Genomic DNA, 21,028 nt, shown 5'->3' on the forward strand with positions numbered 1-21,028 from the left:
TTGCATAATATGACCAAACCTAAGGCGGATCTTTATTAGCATTATGAGCTAGGCCTATCTTGCAGCACAATTGGAAGTTGACTGAGGCCCCCTAGTGGGAAACCACTGACATATAGGCTCTCTCTCTATATATATATATATATTTAGTCATTTAGCAGACTAAAGCAGATTTATCCAAAGCGACTTACAAATGAGGACAACAGAAGCAATCAATTGTAGTATTAAAACAACTAAAAACAGATCCAAAACTAAAAGCTAAAACTTTATAAATACTACTTATACACAGTTTTAAAATAAAGAAATTAAATAAAAATGACAAATGCATACAATAAATTTCAAAACTTAACATTTAAATGAAAAACAAAAAATAAATCTAAAAACAATTCAAAATATTAAAGAACAAAAGGTATAAGAGTATAATAATGATTCTAACATAACACTAAGCCAAACACCAAAAAAAAAACAACTACATATATGTGTATGTACAACCACACACACATACACACACACACACACACACACATATATATATATATATATATATATATATATATATATATACATACACATTTATAAATTCAATATATATATTATTTCATTTCCATTTAGTTTGTTGAAGTATTAAAATAACTCAAATTAAATAAAACTAAAACTTAATAAAATACATAAACAGACATAATAAATTCAGACATAATGTAACTAAAATTAAAATAAATAACAAATACAAATAATACAAATCAAACGACAGTAGTTTATCAGTAATCCCAAAAAATAACACTGCCAAATTTACATGCTAAAAAACAACAACTTACTTACACATAATAAGAGATGGTTATAAAAACTGAAACAGAAGTGAAACAAGTAGTAGGATATATTATAGACTTTTCGATCGCGTTTACTTGCCCTCTTAGAGCTTGTCCATTCAGACGACACGTGCTCACAACATGCCTGAAAGCGTGGCTACTTCACACCTCTTTGGAACAGGCGTTCAGGTGCCGAAAGTTTCCACGTGCCCGTTTGCTCTGTTATTAATGGTCCAGGTCCAGCTGAGCGCGCGCTAAATTGTACATTTGACTGGTCGACGCGGCCATCAGACTGTGCGGACGTAGGCTATCAGGAACCAACATGGTTTCTTAATGGTTTTGCATTGAAAAAGGTGAAATGATTCTAAACCACTGCAACACTTTGCATATGCCATACAAAACAACTTCATAGCCCGATTTCCGTAAAAATCTATTGAGGCGACCTTAGAAAGTCACACCAGGCTATAAGATTTCTCCCTCTTGGACCTTGAAATGTTAGCTTATTCTGCATGCAGTCTTAGAAGTTAATGCTAACTTTTAAAATTAATCTTAAGACCGACATTTGGTTTGAACAATACTGAGTTTTTGTCACTCTAAATCGCACTGAACTAAAGCCAACTTATAATTGTTGTATTAGTTTTGTGAGCTCCCCCATTGCAAGCCATGTCTTGTCCATGCTCTGATTACAATGAAAAGCTCGCGACCGCTTGTCCATAGAAGATTTCACGCCAAATTCACTGTTAAACAGACATATCAAAAGAATCATAATAATCATATTGGAATTATGAGCAAGGGTGTGTATGCCACCACTCTACTTGACCAAACATTAAACTTTCCCACGGGATATTTCTTAAGGTTGGTCATGATGCCCATGCAGGGGTCAAAAATGTATACAGGCCAATAATTTATACAGGAAAAATTGTCAATTTATGAAGAGCATCATGTCTTCCATTTGACCTCGTTGTTGCCAAGGAGTATCCAGTGGCGTTTTGCAACATCTATTTGCTTTTCTCCTTGAAAAATAATTGTCAATATTTATTTTATAGACTTTAGAATTATGAAATATTTCCTTTCTTTGTTTAAAGAACACTCACAGTGGAAAAGCGGAAAATCGGAACAAGAGCACATATTGGCCTGCATATTAAAGCTGTCGCCTAGATAGCCTAACAAGTTGGCTTTCAGTAGGCTACATGCATATAAAGTATACAGATTAAATTACGCATTTTAAATTCAGATCAGACAGCTAGGCTATGTTTATTTGGTGTTTATTCGTTTTTGCACTGCATCGATATGAGTGTCGACCCGCTTCAGGTGTGAAGGCAATGCACGAAAATCGTTGAGCATCTAATGAAATTTTAAGCGCCTCCGAGATGTTTGAGTAGTCTGGCGGTGTTGGTGTGAGTGTGTTCGTTTTTACACATCTGCCGTGCCAAAATATTCTGTTCCCACGAGAAAAATCTGAAGTGTCCCATAGCACACAGGGTTTTTGGTTCTACGAAAATTACGCTTAAAACAAAACAAAGTAGTGTGTGAAATTAATCATAGAGCAACATTAGCTATCTGTCATGTAGGCTACACTGAACAAAATATAGACTATATGGCATCTGAAGCTAAAAAATAGTAAAAAAAAAAAAAATGTGCATAGACCACATTGAACATTTTTTTTTATCGTCGTGAATTATATTAAAACACAAGCTTTCAGAAAAAAATGAAACATCATTGTTTCTGAACCTATATGGTTATAAAGTATAGCTATATCTGGTGGGCTTGAGGTCGTGATCTGCGAACGGGAGGAGCGTGTTGGTGAATTGAGTGTCAAGTTTGCGTTCAAAATGCACTGAAATGGCTTTGTATTGACTTATTGGCGCAATAAAACGAACAAACTAGTCCATAAAATCATAAGCGTTCTATGACTACATTACTGGTTATTCTAAGCAAACTTCTAATGGCAGTTGAGATATATGCCGTTCTCATTGCGTTTATATCCACACATAAAGCTTCATATAAGACACACTATATGAATATATGATTGTTATATTTTACTGTTAAATAAGTTCGCTGGAACAAAATGTGTGGTAACTGTTAGCTTAATCGATTTATAGTTTCTTATCTTGGAATATATTAATATACGACCATAAGGGGGATACGACCATACGGTTAGAAACGTCACTGACACCTTGTCACCAATGACAAGCCAGCATCCCCAATAAAAGCGAGAGTTTGCGAGGACCTTTACCACAGTAGAAGAATTTTCTTGAGAAACACAGACCAACTAGAATATACGTTTTCAGCAGATCATGGTTATTCCAAAAATGCCAAGTCGACGACCAACGAAAAGAGTGAGTAGTTTAAATGCATGGTTTCTCTGTGATAGGCCTAATTCTTTCTCAATAGACATTTTTATAATATCGTGGAAATTTTGTTTTTTAAGATTGCGAAGTTTTTTTTTTTTAATTCAAACTAAAGTTTTAGGGCTTTACATTTTAAATGTAAATTAAATATGTAATGTGATTCGTCTAGATCTTGAAGCCGGTTATAGAGAAGAAACGGAGAGACCGGATTAACCAGCGTTTAGATGAGCTGCGAACGCTTCTCCTAGATAACACTCTAGACACGGTAAGAAAATATATATATATATATATTTATATATTTTCAGTTTTTAATCCAGCTCTTCCTTTTTTGATGTAAATAAACAGCCTAATGAAATGTTTCAGTAACATAATGAATGATCACTTTTACAGCGACTTCAAAACCCTAAACTGGAGAAGGCTGAAATTCTGGAATTAACTGTTGAATACATTCGGACAAAAGCAACAATTGCGAGAGATAGGCCTAGTCAAGGTAAGTTTTCTGTCTATAATTGAGTAATTTTTAAAAAGTGGGCTTATACCCTCTATTTTATATAGCCTATAAACACTGTATTATTGGCCTTATAGTTGTGTAGAGCTAGATAAAGTCAATCTGAGTTGCACATAATGCCTCTAAGTTTGATGATTCTAATCGATTGTGTCTCTGTCCCTTTCTTTCTCCCCTCCTGTTTTTATTATTCTCAATTCCTCAATCTCACCCAAAATAACTCCATATACCTCACTCTCTGACTTCTCATTTTGACAATCAATAAACGAAACCCATTTTTTTCTCTTAAAATCCTCCTTCTTTAACTCTGCTTAAATTTGTGATCTTTCTCAATTTCTTGATTCTGTTCTCAAACATCCATTTGAATGAACCTTCAATAACAACCCTAAACCAACAACTAAATAAACATTTCATGTTATTCTATCTCAATCTCACCTGAACACTCCACTTTTTACTCCCCCCCCCCCACCTTTTATACCTTCATGCCTCGGCTCTCCTTAACCTCACCCTCCACCTCAGGTAACTCCAACAAAGACTCAGACCCACATGATGCTTACGCTCCGACTCTCCTCTCAAGGAGACCCCACATACCCTTCACTTCAGTCCCCGAGCCCATCAATGTCCAGAAGCAGATGCCCTCCAATCCTATCTGCAAAGCCGGTTTTAAGGAGTGTATCTCCCGTCTGTCCAGTTTCATCGAATGTGTAGAGCCTTCCCAGCGAGACAGCTTTGTTCAAGGCCTGTGTCACCACCTTGACTCCTACAGCAGTACTCTTTCCCAGTGTAGAGTTTCCAGCCAAGCTGCCTACCGTCCATGGATCCCAAATGCGGAGTTGACATGCAGGACGGACGTCCATGCGATAGGACCCATGAGAACCAGCACAGAGCCATTTTCCTACACCAATAGTTTGTATCCTCAATCTTTTATGCTCCATCCCACAGGACAGGCCATGACACATCCCTACCTCTCCCCTCCATACTCCCTCTCTCCTCCACCCTCTCCTTGTTACACAAGTAGCTCCCCTCCCTTCTCTAGCTCTCCCACATACCTCTCTGTCCCCTGCCATTTCCTTTTCCCTCCCACCATCTCTCCACTCTCCAGTGACTCTTCATCTTCGTCATCATCGTCCTCTCTCAGTTTCTCAGCCCCTGCTCTGCCTGTAGCCCCAGGCCCTCATGTTCAGGTCTCGGTGGGCTCCCCCACTCCAGTGCGACACACTGGCTCTTCTCCCTCCTGCCAACCCCGGACTCTGAGAAGAGCTCTGTTCCAGAACCAGCCACAGTCTTTGTGGAGGCCCTGGTGAGCAAAACTCAAAACACTTAGTGACTCAAAGCAACAGCTTCCCATCAGAGTTCTGCAGGAGTTGAGGATGCTTGTGAAAGAGGCTGGGCTTCACATGGAAAAGACATGGAAGCGAGTGTCCTGGGCTTATGTACATTAGTAGCTCTGTGATAATCGGACGTGACTTATTGTATACAAATTGTGTAAATATATTTATTTGTTCCCTATTGTACATTGTAAATTAATTGTACTTTTTTTCACGAAATAAATATATATATAATTTTGTTAATTTGTATGACTTCTTTATTCTATCTATCTATCTATCTATCTATTCACTACAGGAAATAAACAGAGCCTAATCTATGTCAAGTTTTATTTATGTTTTAAATGAATAATCTCATACTCACCTAGAATGCATTGATTTGATTAGAAATACAGTAAAAACAGTAACACGATTAAAAAAAAATATTAAGTTAAAAAGATATAAAAAAAATGTTCTTTCCAAACGGTTTTCAACATTGATAATAAGAATATTAATAACCGACTACCAATAATAACTGATGATAACTGAGAAGCAAATCAGCATATTAGAATGATTTCTGAAGGATCATGCGACACTAAAGACTGGAGTAATGATGCTGGAAATTCAGCTTTGCATCACAAGAATAAGCTACATTTTAAAATACATTCAAATATAAAACATATTATTATATTATATTATATTATATACCTCCAGTTATGGACATTTCAAGGACAAAAAAATGATAAAACAAGATTTTAAGAACATGTAAGGCAAAAAAAAAAAGAATAAAAAAAAGAGAAAACAAAACCTGTATACTTAGTAGGCCTAGTATCTCTCACGCTGCAGGACACTGTCTGCTATCACTGCATGACATGTCACCAACCAATGAATTCATCTGCAGAAAACATCTGTTAGTGTAGATGACACAAAGCGACTGGGCCTAGTTGTCAAGCACAGTAACTATTGTGTCAAAAGTCCATTTACAAATTGTGTTTTATCCATAGACTGTATAGTTTTATCTTGCAGTGGTTTTTATTTTGCTTTCAAAAATGAATACAAACCACAATAGCATGCACTTAGCCAATCAATTATGTATAAAGGTTTATTTTTCTTAGTACAAATACTATATATTTCATAAATGTCAGAGTGGGGCAAATTAATGCATTCATGAATATATACAATTTATGAATTAAAATATTTGTAGGCCATGTTTGCTCTTTTCTTCTTCTTCCGTTTTTGGCGTGTTGCATCCTGTGTGCATATCGCCGCCTACTTTTGCTGTTATGCAGTCATGGTTTATTTATAATCAATTTCTTCCTTGTTTTTGCTTTTCTTGTTCTTCTTCTTCTTCTGGACAGATAATGTACATTTCTGGTAGAATGTCCCTTTTCCTATTCTTACGCATGTATACACACACAAACATTCCTACTTAAATAATTATTCCTACTTAAATAATTATTCGATGCTCCATCCCATTCCTTCTCCCCAGGATACACCTGGCGCTGCGTGTTCAGCTCATAGACTGTATAAAAACAGGGTTCAGCTCCTCCAGAATAAATTCCGTGATCTCCTAAAGATTGTTCGCTGTTTTACTTCTGCTTCTTCTTCTTTTTTGGTGTTTATTGGACCAACCTAACTGACTGGTGCATTACCGCCACCGACTGGAATAAAGTATGGATCAGGATTTTGCTTGTAGGACAAAATAAACCATAAAAACCAATCAAAACAAATAAATAAACTAGAAAAAAAAAAAATCAAAAAGACTATATTATTTTATAGTCGACTATATAGTCGATTTAACCAAATTATGGTGACAAAAAAGTCCCAGTGACATGATTCCGGACTATAATCCCCTGTAGTTTCCACCCCCCCAATAGTATGTTCCTGCAGTTTCAGGACCGCAGTTCTAGGACCCTATTCTTTTGTAACAGCGCCACCTACCGAATCGGATAGAACTGCGGTCCTGAAACTGCAGCCTCAGGTTGTGCAGGAACACCCTTCTCGTAGTTTTGGGTTTTCTTCTTCTTCTTCTTTAGATTGGTGGCTGACAACCAATTTGAAAGGTGCATTATCGCCACATACCAGACTGGAGTGTGGAGCAGTATATGACAAACAAGGGAACTAATTATATTCTTTCCATCAATCCTGTATTTTTTAGGTAAATCATGAGATGTTACATTTAAATCCACAGTTTATCGTTTCAATGACAATTTAGCCAGCTTATCAACTTCCTCAACTCCTACATGAGCAGGAACCCAAACAAAGCCAATGTTCAAGCCATTCTCATGTAAACAGAATATGTTTTGATGAATTTCATTAATGACATCTAATCTGCATGATTTCATAGTTTTAATGCTTAAAAGAGCAGACCAGCTGTCCGATGCAATTATTGCATTATTCACATGATTTTCCTGTATCCAGTTTAAAGCTAGTAGTACTCCCACAGGTTCAACTGTATATACTGATAATTTATCTGTTGTTCTTTTTATTATAGCTATATCATATTGAGGAATATATACTGCTGTTCCTGTGCTGTTCGCTGTTTTATTAACAGCTCTGTGTTATTTGAAGGCCTATGACAACGTGCCCCAGTAATGTCACGTGTCATGTGTCTACTCAAAAGTCTTTTTTGCCCTCTGCTGGTCAAAGAGACTTACTCTTATCATTTATCCAACTACAAAGTGCAAACGGAAAATGCAGCATCAACTGTCACATTATAGCTACAACAATAGGAACAAGGTTATTTGTACAACTCGCGTGATACATTACTTACCTTATAGCATTTCGGGAAATCTTGACGACATAGCCTATACGTCCAAGTTCATTTATACTTTTTCTGACTATAGCAGCTGCTACTTGAGCAGGATTAACGGTTTGTGATGGTAAATGTCTATTATGTTGTTTGTGAATTGTTAAAACAGCTATAGGAGTTTATTTTTTCATTTACATTTACTTTCTTCTTGAGGACTACACAAATGTGCGCGAGTAAGGACTACAAACCCCAGTCACTCTATATGCCATGCACAGCAACCTCACGCGGGGGCGGGAACCACAAAGCTTCTGCTGCTTATCGCTTAATCACATTCAAATACAAGCAATCGCGGACGTAAAGCGGCTAGTGCTAAATAAGTAACCAGTCTTCAGTTGCAGAGTGTGCATTTGAGGTTACTGCCTGTCAATCAACTATCAAAAATGTCGTTTATTTACATGCTGGATAGAAAAGCTATGGGGCATCTTTGTGCTTGCCTGTGAGGAAGTGTGCAGTGTATAAACAACAGCCCAAAACACACACATGAACAAAACCACTCTCTTATTATAATGCTACAAATTGAACCATGCGTCATATGCGGGAGGTTTACCGAGGTCGCCGCGCAATTCGTGAGGCGATGAAGCCAGTTTAATAACGTTGACTTTTATGAGCAGGCACATACTTAGGGCGCCTAAAAAGTAGAATCTAGGCTAATCCCTCCCTACATATTCCATGATTGGCCAGTGAAACGAGGGTCTCCGGAACACGCGTGTACTATTGGCCGGTTTAGCTGCTCATCGCGACGTCATCAGACGCCCGAGATATATAAAGCACTGGAAGCCCCGTTCTTCATAGCGAGAGTCTGCAGCTCGTTAGTTAGTTCAGCCGAGTAAGCGCAGTAGTTTAGCTGATCAGTTAGGGGTTAGAAAAATAAACAGAAAACGACCATTGTGCTCAGTACCTCCACACAGCCTGCCGATATTCTAAAATAGAGTTCGTTTGTGTTTCACTAAGCTTTATTTTAAGGGGCGTGTCCTCTGAATGTATTATTTTGATTGTGAACCTGACGTCAGCGGGCAGCTGTGCGTACTGGCGCTTTCAGTGCAGGATGTGCAAGGACAGCAGTCGCTACACTGACCAGCTGCTGTGGGGGGGTTTTTCGTCCGCTGGAGAGGGAGGCAGGCACTGGGCTGTGTACCTTTAAGAGAGGGCGGAGAAAGTTAGAGCCCCGGGCTGTGTGTTGAGCGCAGCACTGAGCCTGTTTAGGTATCTCTTCGTTTTCTCTCTTCTGTTTTCTTCGTGCATATTTTACTGTGTTGTGTATTATTCATGAATGACGCTTGGAGGCGGGGTTTGTACAAAGTATCAATAATAACAGCAGTGTCGAGGAGGCGGGTACGCTGACACTGAAGGTGGGTGGACGTTTTGCAAACGCTGACCTAACATTCACTTTCTTTATGCACACTGACACCAAAGCGTCTGGCAACGTTAAGTTCTGTATATTTTGGGCATGCGGCATTTTCTATGTTTAGTGTAATTAGTCTTTTATAACGGTAGTTTTATATACATGGTTTTATAACAGTATATTTAAATAAATATTTAATACAATAGTAAATGAGATGTGCACAAATTTGCTACATTTTAATAAACAATGTAATTTGCCCAAGATTATCACATAAATAGAACACTACATAGAATCATTTCAGTTTATCTAATAATACACTTTTTTTATTTTTTTATTTTTTATTTTTTTAAATCTCAAAATAACCAAATATGATCAGACTGATATATTAGTATGTCACTAATTAGGATCTTTTAGGCTTTGATCTAAATGTTAAATTCTAGCAGGAAAACCGTAGCCTACCATGTTTTGAGTAGGTATAGTAATGATTTAGCAAATTATTTTATGTGCATTTGGCTTTGTGGATGATTGCTTGTTGCTTTAATTTCAGATCCATGTGTCCTCCAGTGTCAGCCTGAAACATAGAGATGTCATTTGACAAAGAAACTGTTTTATCTTGTGAGGGGCAAACAGACCCCACTTCCCAACAGCACTCAGAACTTACTAGAAACGATACCAGCGCTCCCCATCCGTCCGGGAACACCACAGTTATGAACCTCAGCAAAGAGGCTGGTGAAGAGGCAGGAAGTGAGACAACACTGGAACACAGAGAGAGAACCACTACCCCAGATAACAATACTCAGAGTGAAAGTGGGGTTGTTGGGGTCGAATCGTCTACAGAAACTCAAAATGGCACCCAGCAGCCCAAACCTCAACAGCAGAAGGTCAATAAGCGCCGCAGCACGATGAGTGCTGGATTCAAACACCCTGGTTATGGTAAACGACGACGGCGTGCCAACTCTGAGAGCGAATCCGTCCTGCCAACCAATTTCCTGCTGGGCGGGAACATTTTTGACCCACTCAACCTTAACAGCCTTTTGGATGAAGAGGTGAACCGGGCTCTCAACGCAGAGACGCCTAAATCCTCGCCGTTGCCAGCCAAAAACAGAGACCCTGTAGAGATCCTGATACCAAGAGATATCACAGACCCCCTGAATCTCAACTGCCCCAGTGCAGGGGACAGCAGTCTGTTGGTGTCTCCCCTGAAAAGTGGAGGAGGCAGGCGAAGACATCGGAACAAGCACCATGGAGCGAGCGCTGGAAGAGTTTCGGGTGAAGGAACAGTCGCACAGATGGATTTACCAGAGTCTAATGGCTGTGCAGCAGGACAAGATGAGGGAACAACAACGCTCTCCTTGGCAAACACACTTGTTCCTGAGGACCAACCCCTATTGGACTCTACTCTTGAGGCTCAGTGTTCAAATAAGCCTAATTTAGCCACAAATGGCGGTGAGGTGAAAGAGAAAACCATTGATATGTCAACCGCACCTTCATCCACAAACCCCACCAACCCTCCATCAAGCAGGCAGCGAAAACGCAGGCGTGCCGGAAACAGATTAGAGAATGCAGACAGTTCTAATAGCATGAGAAATTGGGGTCCGAGATCTGGGAGGCATTTTCAGCCCTCTCACACCCCAGGAACGGGCACTCGTAGCGGAGCTGCTGAGAGGCCTCAACAGCATCCAAACCATTGGAGGTCGCAGTGCAACAGCAACCAGCTTCCACAACAGACTAAAAAGAAGTTTCAGTATGGCAACTATAACAAATACTATGGTTATAGGAACCCAGGGCTGAGCGACGATCCTCGGATCCGTGTTATGGATCCCGAGTGGTTCAGAGGGAAGGAGGTATTAGATCTGGGTTGCAACACCGGCCACCTGACTCTATCAATCGCCAAAAATTGGCGACCGTCACGGATTGTGGGCTTGGATATCGACACAGCGCTGATACATGCTGCCTGGCAGAATATACGCCACTACCTCTCTGAGGTTCACACGCAGCAGGCCCGGCGTTCTGGGGAAAATGGGGAGGGGAATCGAGGGGAAGGGAAGGAGAGGATTGAGGGGGATTTAGTGGAAGAAAAGAGTCAGAGGAAAGAGAAAGACGAAGAGAGTTTTGTTGTGAAAGAGGAGAGGGATGAGAAAAAAACAAAGCATGTGGACGAAGCGAATGAATGCATGGTCGAAAAAGGAATGGAAGTTGGTCGAGAAGAAAGGGAGAATAAAACAACAGAGGCTGATCAGGGAGAAAGGAGTAGGAAAATGGAAGATGAACCATCGGCAGGTCTCCCTGATGGAAAGCGTTCATTCCCTGTCTCGCTCCGAATCTCAAGAGGACCCATAGCTGGCCCCCCTTTGCCTGAGATGATCACAAACAGTCTCCCTCCTGGAGATTTCCCTGCCAACGTGACCTTTGTCAAGGTAAGGCTGTTTTTTTTTGTTTTTTTTTCTTGCTGCTTTTTTTTTATTTGCAATTCATGTTCACTGGACAGGAATGTTTTGCTCCAAAGCTCAATTAAATTGCTGTATCAAGTATGCCTGATGTTATCTTCTTTATGCCGTATAGAAATAATCAGCATTGAACTGAACTGAGCTAAATAAAAACACCATTGTCTTCTGTAAAGCTGCTTCTCAGCTGAAATTGAATTTTTCATAATTGATGAATTTTGCAACAATTTATTACTGTAAAGCTGCTTTCTAACAATCTGTATTGTATAAATGTGACTTAAAATGTAATGTATGTAATCATAATATGATATACAATAAATTATACAATACAACATAAAATATTCATACATTATTCATGCACTCATATTTGAGCAGAATGGCATAGCAGCAAATAATACTAGTTGAGTAGTGAAAAACAATGACTTAAAGAAATGTTCTGCGTTACACAACAGATACATGCAAGCCTGTTGTTCATATTAGTTTTAGCTATTAATTTGAATTTTATAAAGCCTCTTCTGTTTAAAGCACATACTTGTGTCAAGAAGTAATGATAATATTTATTTGAATAGTTCCACCTACAAATGAAGTGCAGTAGGCACCCAGAAAGTAGTTATGCAGCATAGCTAAAGATGTACTGGTGTCTGATGATCTGTCTTTTATCTGTTGTCCGGTTCTGCTTTTATGAGTACATGCATATACATTCTTATCCAAGAACATTAAAGCCTTTAGCTTGAAATGTGGAATGTGAAAACCTTTAGACTTGGACTGAACCAAGCCACATCCAGGGACAAGAGTGTCATTTGTCTGTTTTGAATTGGGTCAGTAAGAAGCCACCCAGGACACCTTAGCATCTGCATTGCAATGTGATTAAAAACACTTTGAACAAATTAGAGACCAAACAGCATTAAGGCAACCACCTTGCACCTTAGCATCTTGGAGGTAACTTATGAAATAGGTGTGACATGGTAACTTTTGATGTGTATGTGTATATAATTCTATTAGGCATGCTGCACCTGTCTGTCCGTTTTCATAATCCTCTGTCTGTCTGACCTGCACAGGGGAACTATGTGCTGGAAAGTGATATGTTGCTGCAGACACAAAGGGAAGAGTACGATGTGATCCTGTGTTTGAGTGTGACAAAATGGGTCCACTTGAACTGGGGTGATGCGGGACTCAAACGGCTCTTCCAGAGAGTATACAAGCACCTGCGGCCAGGAGGACTCTTCATTTTGGAGCCCCAGCCCTGGAACTCCTATGGCAAGAGAAAGAAACTAACTGTAAGGGCCCCCACCCCCCCTTTTTTTTGTTGTAATTGTATCTATTCTGCCAAATGGTCAGACAAAACATTTGATATTCAAACATTGTTCATTAACATGTTTCTCAAATGTGTGTCCTGTGAGCAAAATAGTGATCTGATTTTGTTTAAAAGGAATGATCTGTGATGTTTATGCACTGTAATTACAATTGCATAATGGTAAGAGTTTAATGTTTTAAAATATACCATTTTGAATATAGAAATATGAAATAAAGTAATTAAATAAAATGAAACTTAAAGGGATAATCTCATGATTTACTTACCCTCAGGCCATTGTAGGTGTATATGATTTTCTTCTTTCAGATGAATACAATCGAAGTTATATAAAAAAATGTCTTGGCTCTTCCAAGCTTTATAATGGCAGTGAATAGGGTTTAAGATTTTGAAGCCCAAAAAGCTGTCTCCATACATCATAAAAAGAGCTCCACATGGCTCCAGGGGGTTAATGAAGGCTTTCTTGAAACGAATCAATGCGTTTTTGTACGAAAAATGTCCATATTTAATACTTCGTAAACCTTAATCTCTAGCTTACGCTAACTGTCGTACACGTTAACGAGAGAGTGGCGTTCCAGTGGATGATGTAGGCGTAGTGTAAGCTCCAGTGAGAATATTCTAGTCTTGCGAGAACCAAGTTTTGTTTACAGGAGCAAAGGAAGCAAAGTTTCCCTTGTTTAGCAAAGAAAAACCAGTCTCCTCTTGGCTTATATCAAAATCCTTCAACATTTTTCTTTACAAATCCTCGTTTTTTTACTTCTAATTCGTGGCCGGTGTTTTGTTTTGCTCTCTCCTCTGCGCTTCCGCGTTTGTAACCATGTTTGCTTACGTCAACCACTGGAACGGCACTCTCTCATGAATGTGCATGCAACAATGTTAGCGGAAGCTAGAGATTACAGTTTATACATATTTGTATTTTTTTTTGTATTTTTTTTTAATATAACTTAAAATAACTTTTCCAAAGATGAGGCCGCAACCAATACATTTTAAACAGGACCCTGGAACAGACAAAAGTGGGCTGTTTCTAGACTTCAAAGGTCTAGTCTCGTACTAAGAAGATCAGATGTGGAATGTAGTGCCAAGCCATCTAAACCCTTAAAAACCCTGTAGCAGCTTTTTGAACTAAATGTAGACAGTGATCTCTGCTCATCCATAATGAGTTGCAATAATCAAGTCTAGAGGGAAATAAGGCATTTAAAACATACTCCATATTTTTAAATGACAGATTTTAGTTTAGCAATAGCCTCAAATCTTGAGGTGACTCAAAGATGACACCACGACAGACTTGAGCAAGAAATGAATAGGTGTCATTTAGGTGTGATGCAAAGTAAAGTGACCTCAAAACAAGCATGTTATGAAACAAATGCAATAGCAATATATGACACCAATGTTCAGTGTAGTTCATTGTAAGTTAATGGTTTGTAGGAACATGGCAAAATAATACAAAATTCACAGGTGTGCATATATCAGTGGCTTTGTGCATGCATGATCGAATTTAAAGCTGGAACATACAGTTTTAAAAGTGTAATTAAGCCTTTTGTCACACATTGGGGGATTTTCAAGTTGGGTACTTGTTGTTTAACCACATGCATTTTATTTTATTATTGTTTAATTTCTCAGGAGACCATCTTTAAGAATTACCACAGCATCCGGTTAAAACCGGACCATTTCTCCTCCTACCTGACTACTGAAGTGGGCTTCTCCAGTTATGAGCTCATCGGAACGTCACAGAATTATTCTAGAGGTCAGAGCTTTTGAAAGGCCTTTCAGTTCCTCTCTATGATATTATGATATAATGTAAATATGTCTAACCCTCAGTTTGTCTTCTCTTAGGTTTTCAGAGACCAGTCTACCTTTTTCACAAAGGACCCTCACCTCAAAAGTGATGCCACCAGTTTAACCACCAACTTTGAGAAGAAAACTGGATTGGATTTTGGATTGGACTGGGTTGGATTTTGAAAACAACCAGCATTTGAAGCCACTGGAACTTTTAAGCATTTTTCTTTGATGGTAGACTTTCCATATTTTGAACTCTTAAATGGAATCTCATTGGTGCTGAATAAGAGAAATTGTTCCCCTTGCCATTAAAAATAAAGGAAAACCTATCGCAATTTTTTTCCAAGGACTCTACTGAAGAATTACAGATGCAAATCAGTTTTCCCTACTGAAGCAAGATTGTTTTACCCCTCATAAACAATGGTCTTGTGAACAAGCACAATGTTGAATCCAATCAAATCATATAAAATTAATTTCTAAGCTCCTGTTAAATGCAATTTGTTTTTCATTTGGAATGAAATTCCTAAAATGAAAATTCCTGAGGGACTCTGGCTTCCTTTCTAGCACACAAAACTGGTAAACGACCATCTATAATTGAAATGTTGGGTATGTGAACATTTTTCTTTTCTCAAAAGGAAAGATTAGAGCATGTTCCCAGATGTTCAGTTTTCTGATTTTTGCAGTTTTGTTGTTGTTGCACTGTTGTATACTAATTTTTTTTTCTTTACCCTTTGAACAAAGCATTGCTATTAACGGTTCTAGCATCTGTCTGCCCATCAGCCATTTTGCAGCCTGCATGGCTGCCACTTATTAACAAATACACTCTCAGAAAAAAAAAGGTACAAAAGCTGTCACTGGGGCGGTACCTTTTCAAAAGGCACACCTTTGTACCTAAAGAATTTATATTGGTACCTTAAAGATACATATAAGTATCTAAAGTGTACATATTAGTACCTAAAAGGTACAAAAATGTGCCTTTTGAAAAGGTACTGCCCCCGTGACCGCTTTTGTACCTTTTTTAAAAAAAAAATTTCTGAGAGTGTACCAATGGCTTAATTTTAAGTTCATCAATTATATTGCCTGGTCTAACATGATCGTAATTTTGTCCTTGGCAGTTTTGAAACTGCAGGTTAACTGATATGCTATGATAAAGTGTTTACCGATCTAATGTCCTTTAATAAAAATCCAGAAGGATGTGATTCCTTTTTGGTGTGGTGGGTCATAGAGAATGATGTTTAAACCTTTTTATTTTTTTTTAAATCTGTTTTGTTCTGATTCTCCAACTGTTAAAAGTTTAACAAAAACCGAGGTACATTTTGTAAATTGTTTGTCCAGAGTTCTTGTCACAGGTGAGGTAACCTTGTTGTTCGTTTTATTCCTATTGAAAGGTTTGCACTAAATCGAGAGAATAAATTTGTCTCCCACATTTGTATTTTCTTGTGCAAATGTAAAGTTGGTGTATCTCTGAAAAGGGTTCTTTTCATTCAAAGGACTCCTAGAAATTGAAAAATAAACTACAAAATAACATGAATTTGTAACTGTTTTTATATATATATATATATAATTTCAATACTTAATTGTTGACCTAGTTTATAATTATGGAAACTCACGAGCCGAGCTGTTGTGTTAAAATTATGCTGCTCTTTCCTGGTTTATTAAAGTTCAAAATTGTATAGGATAATTCAATGCAGTATGCAAATTAACACTGTGTGATCTCCACATGCAACACAACTCTTAATTGCATTAAATTTCATTAAACATCAAGGTTTCCCAAACTGGGGTTTAAGAAGTCACTGTAGGAGGTTTGTGAGTTTAATAAAAAGCTAATAATTAAATCATAAAAATGAAAATAAATAATTTTAATGTAACAATAAAAACAAAATACTTCGTAAAAAGAATGAAATATTTTATTGCTTACCTGCATCCCATGTGGCCACAGAGAACTTTGAACATGCAAATGTGTTACTTAATTTTGAACTTATCTTAAATTTTCAGAGGGTTCTTGATGTAAATATATTATTTTAAAGCGGTTCGGCTGACAAAAAAAGTTTGGGAATCCCTGCAGTACATGCAAGTAAGAAATAACGTGAATGTGTGCCTTCCAATGAATTTTGAAAGCCTTCCAAAGACATAGTAATACATGGTATTACTCAAATAACATAATAATAATAAAAAAACCAAAAAAAACATGAATGTGTTCATCAGTAGCAATGCTGAAATGTTATATCCAGTTACCAAATGCTGTGTAATTATAACCACCTGACTAGTGACTGGTCTTTGTGAGAAATGTCCACAAGACTGGAAGATTTTCATAATGTATATAATGTGGTAGGCTATTTTAGAAAGATGAAAAAGAAGAATTAGGGAGAATTAATTAATGTATTGCTATTTTGTTAATATCATGTAATCAATAAAAAAGTAACTGTAGTCTACGTATTTTAAAAGAATACAATTTACTTAATTTTTGGAATCTGATATAATGCCAGTAGCCAGCACTGGTAAACGCTGTTGAAGCTGATGGATTTGTCATGTGGTATCTGCTACTTTTCTCAGCGCTGGGTAACCAGATCAACAGCTGTTTATGAGGACCATTGTTGTTCTTCGATTCATTTTATAAAGGTTCCCTGGCTGGAAGAGTTCCATTTGTATAAGTACGAGACAAAAGGAAATGTTGGATTGAAACTATCATACAAATGTGTACAATGACAAAAACCGCCCTGAGTTATGAATGCAGATCGATTGAAAATTAGTAAACTACTTTTACCTCGTAAGTAAAAGTTATTACCCACCACATTGCCACTCAAGCAATGCAGAGTGAGCAGTGACACTTCACAATATGTTGCGCTGAGCCTGTTAAACGTAATATTATTACTGAAACGGTCAAATTATTTCCCCAAGCTCGTTAAATTGTTTCCGTAAAATGTTGCAATATCCCAAACGACCACAAGATGGAGCAATTTTACAAAAACAAGGTGTAACAAAATCGGGAAATTGCTTTATCTTGCTATTCTACGTCACAAACGTTACCATAGTAACACATGCACAATTGTAACATTTAAGTCTACAATATAACCAATTTAACCATAGCCTATTGCTTACAGACGCACGTGAGTGTGTGAATATAACCTATGTAAAAATGCTTCTGTCTGTCCACAGCCAGGCAATGTGTGAACACACATTTCTGACTGCAGATATGTGTGTTAAATATTAATGCCCCCAGCCTACCCAACACGTGTTGTGTATGTATGTGAATGTAATTGTATGATAGGCTCAATGTTGCTACAGGCAACTCTCCTATATAAAAAACTTCATAGCCTATATTAAAACCCAACTGAGACTCAACATCACTGCTCCACTCTACAGCCACTGTCTCTGTCTCTCTCACACATGCAGAGACACATCAATCCATATACAATTACAACTACACATCAGAGCATAAATGCACAATAAAGCAAATGAGTATGTGCACATTGACGCACACATTTGAACAGACACACACATGCACTTATGTAACAGTGATGTAGTAGGAGTGAAGATGTATGGTCAGGCCATTTAAAGGCAGATTTGAATTAAACCAATAAAAACACTCCTCTGTGTTCATTGTCTTCTTTCTGTTAATTAAAGCAACTGTCTATTGCTTTCTCTCTCTCTCTCTCCTTGCACAGTCCTCACATGAAAGTAATAGCAGCACCACACAACACACTATTGTACTTCAAGAACTCAAGTGCCATGGATTCTGCATGGCAGATACAGATGGTTTGGATTACCTTCAGTTAAAACACTCTTCCATTAGCAATGAAACACTGTTTGAATAAAATAGTCTGAATTATGAAGTGTTTTTATTTGTAGTTGTGTAGAAATATACACCACCCTGGGGAATGAAAATGTGGCAACCGATTTATTGCACAACCATTGACTCTTGACTGGGTGGAGATGCTGATTGAAAGGCTTTGAAGCTCTGACATACCCATTGACTGACTTTAATGGTACAGTCCACTGTCTTAAAGGCAAAGTGATAGTTAAAAAAAAAAGTTGTGCACAACATAAAACACAGTGTGTTTTTGCTAAAATGGCTACTAATCTGTCTCATTCTTATCTCACTGTTCAGCACTGGGTGGATATGAACATGTATATGGGGAAAAGACTGAAGTGTTGTTAACACAAAGGCATAAAAAGAAGCAAATAAGATGACAGTGTCACTAAAAATAGCCTCATCTTCTCTCCTCTTCAATCTCTCACCCTCTTTTTCTCTCTCACCACCTCTCTTTCTGTTTTATCTAGTCTTTTATTTCAGAGAGGAAATAAAATGAATGCAGTGCCTTGTTTCTGTCTTCTTTCTGTCTCAATTTGAAGGTTTTCAGGAATAGAATAGTAGTCATACTATTCATGCAGTACACCGTATATAGTATGCGAATTTTCAGTGAAAGACATACGTGTCTACTATATACGCGCACTAGTGGATTACTGTATGGCACAATACTGCATTAAGCCTACTTTTAAAATCAGTATTTTTTTTTTTTAAATATGCAATAATGCAGTGAACATATTTGTCACATGAACTGCCATGGCCTTTCACCCAGAGTGCCACATCAGCAGGGGGCGCTGATGAGATGCAAAACACTGTACTTTTCATTGTTTCTTTTCTTTTCTTCTTTCTTTTTTAAGAAATATTCTTTCTCATGTAATTAGTTTCAGTTATTATTAATTATATTAACTGCCACATTACAATAGATAATGCCTATAAAGGTGAGAAAAAAAATGACTGTAAAATTCAAAATATTGAATAGTGAAAAGGCGTTTCAACCATGTTTCACCATTAACATCTAATACAGATTCTTTCGTACAAAATGTGTTTAACCTTCCTGTTTCTGAGCAAAAAAAAACAAAACAAAACAAAAAATCTGTAGGCTAAAAAAAAATAAAAAATTATTTACATAAAAATGTCATTCAGTGTAACAATATGCCAAAAAATCTTGCCAGTCATGTCAATTATGACATAGTAAAATACTCAATTTAAGGATCACATTGCAGCCCCTCAAAACTAATTACCTGTAATTTTCAGTCTTTACCAAACTCTGCCATTATCCTTCAAAACATTATATTTGACCAATTTGTCAGTGGAACGTTGTTTAAATATTTAAAAAATATAATACAATTTAGTATGAACTCACTTTTGTAAATTTAATGTAGGCTAATGCAGATATCTCGTCTTTGACCCATGTATTGCTAGTTTGCAGCATTTTTATCATTTACTGTTAATTTTATTTGATCGTAGCTCGTGTTTATTTTATTTCAAATAACAACATTTTTATTGTTTAGTTTTAGTTAAGTATAATAGCCCTGATTGTAGGATACATTAGCCCACACAGTGTACTCTGCAGTGTTATGCTGCAGATGCAAATGCAGTAGGTCATCCATCGTGCGAACAGAACTACCGTGCACAGTACACGTTATTTATCGCACACTGTAGAGCGCTGTACGCAGTGCGCGTGTGTTCCATTTGAACGCGGCCTGTCAGCTCACCGATTTCACTGCGTTTTCTAAAGCCACGGCCACATGACAACAGCCCGGCTAGTTACACAGAAACAACTCTGCAGCGTTGCCAAGGCAACGGCTACCGAAAGCCATGACAACCAGAGTACCCTCGTCATCTACCAGTCTTCCTTTCTTTGTCTGAACTCCCGTCTTCGCGTATTCCTTCACATCCGGCACTTTCCTTGAGTAATTTCGCTCTTTAACTGTCATTCCCTCTCTACACGCGCATCTTCACCTCCCCGTCCATCTTTTTACGTCCCCTCCCTCTGTGCGCGCTCGCTCGCGCTCTCTCTCTACATCTTCTGCCGCTTCAGTCCGTTCCCTCTTTCTTTTCTCCCCCTCTTCGTCACCTCTCGTCTCTGCACTCATCCTCCCCAGCCCATCTCCTTTCATTTGCGCGTATCCTCTCCTCCATCTCTCCGTTTCGTCTTTTTTTTGTTTCTCCCCTCATCGATACGAACGCGTCCCTCTTCTCGTCCTTTCCTCGTTTGTTAAATCCTTATTCTCTCTCTCTCTTTCCGTCCCTCCCCCCTCCTCTTTACGTTTCCCCCTCCCTCCATACTCTATTTTCCACAATGCTTAAGTCAGTCAAAAGAGATACACTGAAGAAAAGAAGGGCGAACGGCGGGCGCTGAGAGAGAGACAGAGAGAAGGAGAGAAGCTGGAGGGAGAGAGGGGAGAGGGGGGAACGGGGGTTTGGATACATCTCCACTTGTCTTCTCTCTGCCATGGACTGCCTCTGCATAGTGACCACAAAGGTAAGCCAATTCACCCTGTCACGACCAGAAGCAGGAGTATGTGGTGTGGGCGCGCTAGGGGAAAGTTTATCGCATCTCCTGCTGGTGAG

The 21,028-nt window shown here is 38.2% G+C and overlaps 2 protein-coding genes across 2 annotated transcripts; both read left to right on the forward strand.

Moving 5' to 3' along the window:
* The first annotated feature begins 3,100 nt into the window (after nt 1-3,100).
* Nucleotides 3,101-5,115, forward strand: her1 (hairy-related 1). The gene is made up of 4 exons (XM_016451983.1): nt 3,101-3,142; nt 3,324-3,419; nt 3,545-3,644; nt 4,179-5,115. Exons 1-4 carry the CDS (start codon nt 3,101-3,103, stop codon nt 4,961-4,963), a joined length of 1,023 nt encoding a protein of 340 aa, XP_016307469.1. The 3' UTR covers nt 4,964-5,115.
* Nucleotides 5,116-8,561: 3,446 nt separating this feature from the next.
* Nucleotides 8,562-15,522, forward strand: mepcea (methylphosphate capping enzyme a). Its single transcript, XM_016451929.1, has 5 exons — nt 8,562-9,124; nt 9,665-11,534; nt 12,620-12,838; nt 14,491-14,614; nt 14,704-15,522. Exons 2-5 carry the CDS (start codon nt 9,702-9,704, stop codon nt 14,754-14,756), a joined length of 2,229 nt encoding a protein of 742 aa, XP_016307415.1. The 5' UTR covers nt 8,562-9,124; nt 9,665-9,701; the 3' UTR covers nt 14,757-15,522.
* The last annotated feature ends 5,506 nt before the right edge of the window (nt 15,523-21,028 follow it).

Source organism: Sinocyclocheilus anshuiensis, unplaced genomic scaffold (assembly GCF_001515605.1).
Source record: "Sinocyclocheilus anshuiensis isolate Anshui unplaced genomic scaffold, SAMN03320099.WGS_v1.1 scaffold431, whole genome shotgun sequence".
Taxonomy (NCBI): Eukaryota; Metazoa; Chordata; class Actinopteri; order Cypriniformes; family Cyprinidae; genus Sinocyclocheilus; species Sinocyclocheilus anshuiensis.

Bases quoted from the DNA above. Each gene is read 5' to 3' on its own strand.
- her1 (XM_016451983.1), top strand. From the start codon at position 3,101: ATGGTTATTCCAAAAATGCCAAGTCGACGACCAACGAAAAGA. The intron at 3,420-3,544 runs GTAAGAAAATAT...TCACTTTTACAG, and splicing joins TAGATAACACTCTAGACACG to CGACTTCAAAACCCTAAACT. The intron at 3,645-4,178 runs GTAAGTTTTCTG...CCTCCACCTCAG, and splicing joins GAGAGATAGGCCTAGTCAAG to GTAACTCCAACAAAGACTCA.
- mepcea (XM_016451929.1), top strand. From the start codon at position 9,702: ATGTCATTTGACAAAGAAACTGTTTTATCTTGTGAGGGGCAAACAGAC. The intron at 11,535-12,619 runs GTAAGGCTGTTT...TGACCTGCACAG, and splicing joins CCAACGTGACCTTTGTCAAG to GGGAACTATGTGCTGGAAAG. The intron at 14,615-14,703 runs GTCAGAGCTTTT...GTCTTCTCTTAG, and splicing joins GTCACAGAATTATTCTAGAG to GTTTTCAGAGACCAGTCTAC.